At 47.3% G+C, this 9,417-nt stretch overlaps 1 protein-coding gene across 1 annotated transcript; it reads left to right on the top strand.

Moving 5' to 3' along the window:
• Nucleotides 1-2,139: 2,139 nt before the first annotated feature.
• On the top strand, nt 2,140-8,942 carry HOXB13 (homeobox B13). The gene is made up of 2 exons (XM_063302069.1): nt 2,140-2,836; nt 8,656-8,942. The coding sequence occupies exons 1-2, from the start codon at nt 2,140-2,142 to the stop codon at nt 8,940-8,942; spliced, it is 984 nt and encodes a 327-aa protein (XP_063158139.1).
• Nucleotides 8,943-9,417: the final 475 nt, after the last annotated feature.

Below are 9,417 nucleotides of genomic sequence, written 5' to 3'. Positions count from 1 at the left end.
CTATTCTGGTATATTTAGGTCTTTGTGTGTGTTTGTGTGTGTGCACACACATCTCTGTGTTTGTGTGTGTAATGAGGGCTCCTCTTGCCCACAATTTTCTCTGTACATCACTGTAATAGTGATATTGTATAGAAATGGAACAAGTCCTAGTTTATTCAGTCACTCACCCATCTTCTCACTGAGGACAAATCTGAATCTGGGTTCCCACCAGCATCTGGATTTGGCCCACCTTGTGCCATTCATCAGAAAGCTTATTCATGGTAGAATATTTCAATAGGGCAAGTGAAAGAAGTTTTTTTGGGGGGCGGGGGGATAGACAATTGAACTCTACTCCCCCAGGGATTTTTTTGGGAGGGTAGATTCCTATCCTGCCTTTCTTCCAGGAGCTCAGGGAGGTGCATTGTGCATTGTGTTACCTCCAGGGCCACCAACCTCTCTGGTTGGGTTGAGAGAGGATGACTGATCAAAAGTCATTCAGATTTTATTGCTTTTTGAGTGAGATATAAAGAGGGCAAAGGGGAATATATCTGTCCTGAGCGTGTATTTCTGTCCCCTCCCCCCATGGCTGCAGCCAAAAAAAGAGACAACAGCAGTGCAGATACATAAGGAGATATCTTCCCATCTGGCTTCCTGCAGTTTTTAGTTGCAAGAGAGATTAATAGAAATCAAGAAGACAAACTGCCCCCCCCCGGTCCCCCATGCACACAGATGCTTTGGTGGGAAAAGAAATGTTAGAGAGGGAGAGACAGCTCTAGAAATCCAGCGGGATTTGCAAGGCGTGGGGAGTAGATTGATGTGGATCTAGAAAGGTTGCCCTGACCTTCCTTTTTATTACTTAAACATACATCAACTAATTACTCTGCAAAGTCAGTCTGATAGATTCTAACGCGTTGGCAACGCAGAGGAAGACCTTCGACGTGAAGGCGTTATTTGGAGCTGTAAAGGTCTCAGCTGCTAAATAAAAACCCTAGACCAGCACCTCCCCGCCACGTCGGTCGCCCAAGAACGCTCTGCCTTTTAATTTCAGCGCAACCAGGTATTCATTCTCCCCCTCGGCCAGCTGGGATGCGGTTCCGAGGCTGGTTCTTGTGTTGTTTGGATTTTACACCCAGCACTCACTAGTTCACAAACGAGCTCTAAACGTGTCAAAAGGTTGGCTTCTGAAGGGCGTCTCTTGAGGTGGGACTTCGGCGCCTGTTTCCTTTCCATCCCTCGGCGGCCAAAGCGAAGGCCTGATCCCGCGGGACCCTCCGCGGGATCCTCCTCGATTAAGAACAAAAAATGCAAACCAGCCACCCACCACCCATCATCTCTGTCTGTGTCTGTCTATTTATCTATCTATCTATCTATCTATCTATCTATCTATCTATCTATCTATCTATCTATCTATCTATCTATCTATCATCTTCTATCTCTTGCAAAGTTATAGCCGGGAGGGATACATCCCCAGGGGAGCCAGAATCAGAAAGTACCAGGGAGCTGTTTGGCTATTTGGCCAAAGAATTAACAGTTAAGAGGGAAGGCTGAACGCGGTACTGTAATGCAAAGGACCTCAGTCTAAAAACATCTCACAAGGATCCGGAGGGAATTTAAGGGTATCAAATACGATGCTCAGCTCTCCCCTCTCCTCTCCTCTCCTGCGCTGGAGTGGCACCTTCGGGGTTCGCCGTCGTTTCTCCGCCTCCCCATTGCATGGTGCCCATTCCCTGGGGGGGAGGGCATTTGCGTACGCTCCCCTCCCCAGAAGGGAAGGCGCCGCCACCGCCACAGGCCGCCCCTTTTCCTAAGAGAGGTCGGTCACAGAGGGCGCTGCCCTTCCCGCTCTTCTCCCCCCTTGCCAGTAAAGCATTTTCGCAATGGTTGCCCCCTCACGCCGCGCATCTTCTGCCAAGGCGCCTCAGCCAATGAGCGGCCTGTTCTGGGAAGCCACGCCCTTCGCTTCGGGGGATGGGGGTGGGAGAGGGCAGAAGCGCTGCGGTCGGGCGCCCGGGCGACCCTTCTTCGGTTGCAGCCGCCTTTTAAAGCGGTCCTTCCGGCTAGCCCGCCTCCCAGTCCTCGCGGCCCTCTCGCTTCCATTCCCCGGCCAGAGCAAGGCTAGCAGCAGCCGCCCATGTGCCCTCCGGCCACCGTCTACTCTGGATGGAGCCCGAGGCAGCCTTCGGAGGAGTCCGGAGGAGCCTGGACGAGGGGCCCGGCAAAAGCCTGGACGGGCTGCTGAACTTGCCTCCCTTCCCGGCCGGCGGCCCCTGCAGGAACGCCGCTCTCTCCGGGGCCGGCAGCGGACCCAGCCCCCCAGTGCACGGTCCCTCCGGTTACGCGCCCCTGGATGGGCCCCTGCCTTCCCTCGGCTCCGCGGAGCCCTCCTTGGCCAAGCAGGGCATCCCGTGTCCGGCCGTCTCGCAGGCGTCCTCGGCCAGCAGCGCCTCGCCCTTCCCTTACGGCTGTTTCGGCGGCGGCTACTATTCCTACCGAGTGGCCCGCAGCGCCCTTAAGCCGTGCCCGGCCCCGCCCCAGGCACCCTACACAGCCGAGAAGTATTTGGAGGTCTGCGGGGCTGCCACCAGCGCACCCACCGCCCCGGAGGACTATCCGACCCGCCCGGCTGAGTTCGCCTTCTATCCGGGCTACGGCGGACCTTACCAGTCCATGACCAGCTACCTGGACGTTTCTGTGGTTCAGACCCTCGGGGCACCTCCGGGCGACTCCAGGCATGAAGCCCTCCTGCCCGTCGACCCTTACCACGACTCCTGGGCCTTGGCCGGGGGCTGGAACAACCAGGTGTGTTGCCCCAAGGAGCACAATCCGGCGGGGCCCTTTTGGAAAACTGCTTTTACAGGTAAAGCTTGGCGCCTGGAGAGCAAAGGAACACGCCGTCACTCTCGCGTCTCTGCCAAACTGGGGGTGGAGGATGGTTTGGGGGGGCGGGACTGAGCTGGTGGGTCTGAAAAGTGCTGCGGGATCCGATTCTGCTTGGAAGAACAGGGATGTGTTTTTTGCCTTGACAAGTAGCTTTGCAAAGTGCAAAAAAGTAATTTGGTTTGGTAACACACTTGCCCCTTGGTCATTTTCTACAGATTGGGCAAGGGGGGAAAAAACATACTTTTTTTCAGTTGCTGGCAACAGTTAGGGAGTAATTTGTCCAGGACTGAACCCAGTGCCTCTATGAACTAGTGCAGGGTGCCCTTCCCCTTAGCATGAACAAGTTCCCAGCTAGAGAACAGGAACTGCAGACAGGTTAACCTCAGCAGGTGCCTTGATATTTAGTTAGCCCTAATAAATCGACTGCGTAAAGGAGCTGCAAACTAGAGGCATTACTGCGGAAGTGACATACTGTGTTCTGTATTTTCTATGCACTGGTTTCTCTCTGGATGCCTTTGGGCTTCTCTTGATTTTTCATCTATATCTGAAGAACCAGCTCTCTTGGAAGTAGGGCTCATTTTCTCCTCCCAAAACATGGGTATGACAGAGTAGTTTCAACATTTTTTCAGTAGATGCAGAAAATTCTTGGCAGGATGCCTCAATATTATTACTCTGCCCCAGAGACCAGCCCAAATGTAGGGCAGGGGCATGCAGGGTGGGGTATTCATTGCACCAGGAGGGGCTTAGTCCCAACCCCGACCATCAGTGGCCCAGAAAGGAAGAGAGGAAGGAGTTGGGGAGCTGTCCTGCACAGCAAGGTCTGTTGGGTGTTTAAGCACTACTGGTCACACGTCCCCCACCTGATGCAACAGAGGAGAGGCTGTAAAAGCTACAGAGCTGTAATAGCCCACAGAACTGCCTTCCCCATCCTGGTGCCTGATTGGAGTACAACTCCCATCATCCCCTGCCAGCACAGTCTGCTGAAATGTGCAGAGATTTATGAGGAAGGAGGCAGCCCAGACCAATAATTAAAAAAACAGCCAAGACTTTCCTTGTGTAAACTGTCCCCCACAACACCCTTCTTCTGCACGATATCCTGAAGATAATAATCCTCTCATTTAGGCCCCCCAGAGTTCTCCAATTTTGTGAATGCAAAATGTTTTCCCCTATCCCTATATACTGACCCCTCCCCCCCCTTCCCTTTCTCTCCCAGACTGGATGTTTAAGAGGAGTATCAAAACAAGGCAGAAAAAAGAGGAGAGATTAAATGGTGTTTTTTTAAAGACAGTTTGCAAGTTTTTCTTATGAAAAGGAAAATGAGGGGAGAGAATTTGAGCAGCAGCCTCCCTAAACATCATCCCCCACCCCAGACCACGTTTCTCTTTGTGGTCCATAAGTGACCAAGGTTGGGGGAGTTAAAATTCTGTCTGACCTGGCCATAAGAGGATGTGGGACCTCCTCCTTCCTGCTAGTTTTAGTGCTGTCTCAAGGCCAGGCCACCACAATTTAGGGCTGCAACGCATCAAGCCATTACCGGCAGTTTAAGCCTGTAAAATTTGGTGAGAATTCTCAAGGAGTACATGTGCTTCTCCAGGCAACCCTGATCAGCAGTCACTGGGCAAGAGTTGGCTTAGAAGTTAATTTGTTGTTTTTGCTGGCTATTCTTGAAACAAATCTCCCAAGCCTAACTGGGCAATGAAACAAAATAGAACAAGAAATACAAATCTTCCTGTGAAAAACCCTGTATACCTCTAAATTTTGCATGCTTCTACTTAAATTACCTCTGCATTAATTTTCTAATAATGTCAATGCATAAGAATATATGTTTGCCCCAGCTCACACTTAAAAGTTTATCACCAACTCTAGCCCAATATGGTTTTGTTTTGTTTTTTTGGTCAAGGGGAAAAACTGACCTATAACGCAATAAACATTTTTATTTGAAAGATAATCAGTTTATTTTCAATGTTGGTCTGACCAGTTACAGCAAATCCAATGATGCTCTTTCCCATGTTGCTTTATTTTTATGTTTTTTAATGTTGCTTCCCCCCCCTCCCCCCGCTCCAAGTCAGTCTTGACTCCTGGTAACTACATGGACAAATCCATGCAGTTTTCTTTGGAAATGGTTTGCCAGTGCCTTTTTCCTAGGGTTGAGAGAAAGTGATTAGCTCAAAATCATCCAGTTGGCTTCTGGGCCTACAGCAGGACCAGAAATCAGGTCCCCCCACTCATAGTCCAGCACCTTAACCACTAGACCAAATGAGCTCTCATTGCATTATTAACAACAGACACATTTGAAAGAGTCTGCCCAAAATGCAGTATCAGGAAAGAAATTTCCCTGTTTATTCAGAGCTCAGTGTTGAAAATTCTTTCTAAAGGTTTAAATTAAGACTGACAATTCCTTAAAGGAGTATTTCATTAATGGGTATCTGTTCCAAGCCATCTCATAATGTTAATTTTGTTTTAGTAGTAGCAAGAACAGCATGGTGTATTACCCAGCCAATATTTAAATATACACTATATGCTAATATTGTCATTTAATATTGCATCCTCTCACTTTTATTTACTTACATAAGTACAATTTTTTATAAAGCTTATCCAATACAGTTTACGTTTCTTGCTGCCACAGCGCAAGATATGATAGCATAGAAAAATACTGTGACAGAAAAATTATACAGATCTCACACATTAAACTCAGTATTGCTGAATATATATCATGGTTGTAGGTCACAACATGTTGTACAGATTTACACATCCAATAGCATACACCCCAGTGGTTTCAGAGATCACAGAATCAAATTCTTTTAAAACTGTTCATTATAAGGATATGGATATCCTTCAATTATATGTTACTTTGATTCGGTATTTCAAAATAGTTACTGTATCTATTATTTCAGCAAAAATTAAGGGTGTGCCTTAATAATGGGCATTGCCTATTAAATAAAAAAATAATGGGCAGTGCCTATTAAAAAAATTCCATCAAAAAGAATGGGACCAGCTAAATGGGGCATTTGCAAGAGATTATCCCTATTGATTTGTCCAGTGGTGGAATCAGATAATTTTAGAGTCAGCTTATTCATTTTATGAGGAATGAAGAAGCTTCTTAAATAGTGTGTTACTTTACTTACCTGAAAAATGGTTGGCTGGTTGGCTGTTGTGAGGTCCTCTGGCTGATTTCAGGTGAATTGAAACCCTCCCCCCCTCCCCCACGCCAATACTGGCTTCTGCCACAAAGTCTTAGTTTGAAAATATCAGTGAGGGTTTTCCCCCCCCCCCTAATTCAGTTAAGAGAACATAATATTGATACTATTATTGTTACTTTGCCTTCAAGTCAGTGCTGATTCCTGGTGACTGCCTGGACCAGTCCCTGCAGTTTGCTTTGCAAGGTTTTTCAGAAGTGGCTTGCCACTGCCTCCTTCCTAGGACTGAGAGCGCGCAACTGGCTCAAGGTCACCCAGCTGGCTTCGTGCCTAAGGCAGAACTAGAACTCACGGTCGCCTGGTTTCTGGCCTGGTGCCTTAAACCACTACACCAAACTGGCTCTCATTATTGTTAATTACAGTTGCACAATTATGGGTAAATTCAAAGCTACTGACATTCAGTAATACACAACAATTCATACTGTACAAACGTGCATTGCTTTTTACCATTACATCACACCACATGTAGCTCCCGAGAAGCATCCATATTCTGCATTAATATTTCAGTATTAAACATACTACCGTGCAAGTATACCCACCAGCATCTCTCTGTAGTTGCAGGAAAGAGCGTTACTCCAGACAGTAAGTAGAAACAGCGGAATATGTATTAGAAAAAAGTGGTCCTTTAATACAAATATAAATCATACAGGCTTTAGTCAAACATTTTCCAATATATTTATGCAACATTAAGCAGTTTTAAATCCAGTGGGTTCCCATGCTTAAAGGAGAACCAGTGAAGTTAGGAACATTCATTAGTTCTGAATTTTAACTGTAAAAAAATATGAGTAACGATGTTCAATTGCCAAACTCAGTATGTGAATTTATGCCTTTCACTGAAAGTACAGTACATCATGCCCACATTAAGTAAGTGGACAATACTATGTTTTAAAAGATTCAACCAATGATCTAAATTGCATATAATGGCAATAACACATTTTATTTTACTTTATATAAGTTACAGCTAAATTCCTAGAATGAATAATTTTATACTAATGGCCAGATCTGTATGGATTCTTTTCATGCACTGACCATGGCCATATGGTGATTGGAGGTAGACATCTGAAATAACATTTCTTTGTTGAAATTAACAGAAATAATAAAGTTTGAGTAAAATGTTTTCGCATTGCATACACCACGAAGATATTTAGATTTTGCGCAGCAGTTTTATTTTTCAAAAGGATTGTATAGCTGGAAATGACAGAAATAACTCCTATTTTGAATGTATTTTCTTTCTCCTACTTTTAAAAAAATGCATTCTGGATAGTTGATAAGTGTAGGTTGGTGTGAACTGTCATGGAATGTTAAGATGGTCCTGATTTGTTTGCCTTGAAATACCTAATATCAAAGGATTCTTCGAAATATACATTTATATTATTTTTTAATTTAGTTCACTGCAAAATTGTACATTTCTGGCTATGGAATTTGCATTAATTGTTACAGCATTGCAATCCGCTGCCTGGGGCCAAGATCTGGCTTGTTCGAGTATCTGGCTTTTTCCTCGAATTTCAGTGAGAGCGAGCAATTTTAGTAACATTCACTGCTACAATACACTCTTCGGAAGAACCAAGGGGCAGTATTGTTTTCCTTGAGCAGCAATCATTACCGCAGCCCGCACCGCCAGCCTTGTTTAAATTCCAGTGACTCGGTACAAGAAAATGGGGAGCGGGTGGGCTATTACTAGCATTTGCAGAAACACCGAGGAAGGCACACTGTTAATACACAGCCCACATCCCTTGTATCTGCAGGTTTGTATGAATTAACGACTCCAACGCCCTGGGAGCACAGGAGCGTCGCTAAAACACAAAGCCGTGATCTTGAGTACTGTAATGGCCTAAGGCCTATCCTGCCTTAAAAGTTCTACCTGGAGCAAAGTCTACAGAAACCGATCGGGCTCCACATCAGAGCTTAATTTCAAATCAGTTCGCTCGCAAAGCGGTGGAAAGGCTTGAGGCCGCAACAAGTAGTACTGCCTAATCGGGACTCATCTGTGATTTTGTTCTCTCCCATTATTGTTCTTCAGAATAAATTAAGCCCTACGCGCGGACACGTGCTAGCTTACCTCAGGACAGAGGAGGTCGGAAAGATCGGGTTTAAATAACGTGATGGGATAACTTAAGTCCCATTGATTACCTGGACCAGGGCCGGGAAAGGGAGTGGAAGCCACAGAAATTCCTTCCAAACAAAGCAGCAAGGCGGAAACACTCGTTTTCCCCAACGCTCAGGCCTTCTTCGGTCACGTTATCCGCCTTGCTGCATGTTGCGCAGATGATCAGACGGAGATTTAACATAAAAGGGAGCGGGATTCCAGACGCCCAACCCCGATCTTCGGAGAACCGACAAGGAATATGAAAATAAAGCAAGAGCAAAAATGGGGCAGGGGATAAAGTGAGGGGGGGGGAGACAAGGCAGTGAGCGTGGGGGGAGGTACTCCGAGCCTCCACTGCTCTCTCCGGGCTCCTAGGGAAGCGGCCAACGAAGGCCTCGAGCGTAGAGGGGGCCCGCTTCGCTGAACATTTGCCCCGACCAGGCTGCCCGCTTGCCCCTTCGCTCGCTGCTCCTTTAACCCCCGTCTCTCTCTCTCTCTCTTCCCTCCGGCCAGACGCTGTAAGCCAACCGCCCGCCGAGGGCTGTACCTTCCGGCGCGGCCGCAAGAAGCGAATCCCGTACAGCAAAGGGCAGTTGAAAGAGCTGGAGAAGGAATACTCCAACAGCAAATTCATCACCAAGGACAAGAGAAAGAAGATATCCGTCGCCACCAGCCTCACCGAGAGACAGATCACCATCTGGTTTCAGAACCGGAGGGTGAAGGAGAAGAAGGTGGCGGCCAAGGTCAAAAGCGCCGCCGCCAGCAGCAGTATCGGCGGTGGCGGCGGCGACACCTCTTGAGATACGCGCGAAGGACGGAAGGAAGGAAGGTGGCCTGGAGGGAACAGGCAGGGGAAAAAAACGGGGGGAGCAAGAACTCCCGCGGGGTCGCCCACGTGGGCCTCCGAAGGCTCCCGCCCCCACCCTCCTAGGCCTTCTGCTTACTGGCGACGGCCCTGTCAAGGGTCTCCGCTGATCTCTCGTCACCTTTAAAATTTGTTTTGAATAATATATATTTTTAATTATTATCGTTGCTATTGCTGCTTTGTTTCCCCCGAGAAGTTAAAAACTCACTGCCGCAGGAGCCGATGATTTTAAGAACCGTGCGTTAGCCGCCTCGTTCTTTTCCTGATTTACTAAGGGCGGGAGGAGGAGGAGAATACACCGTGTGCAATTAATTTTCCTTTCTGTTCCTTAAAAAGAAGGTGTCTTAGGGCCTTTACTCTGCGACCTTGCTTTCCTCGTCTGACATTCAGTAGTTCAGAGCTGCTTTAAG

Source organism: Candoia aspera, chromosome 4 (genome assembly GCF_035149785.1).
Source record: "Candoia aspera isolate rCanAsp1 chromosome 4, rCanAsp1.hap2, whole genome shotgun sequence".
NCBI classification, from domain to species: Eukaryota; Metazoa; Chordata; class Lepidosauria; order Squamata; family Boidae; genus Candoia; species Candoia aspera.
Note: the sequence above shows the minus strand (reverse complement) of the source record. Positions and strands in the feature narration are given on the sequence as shown.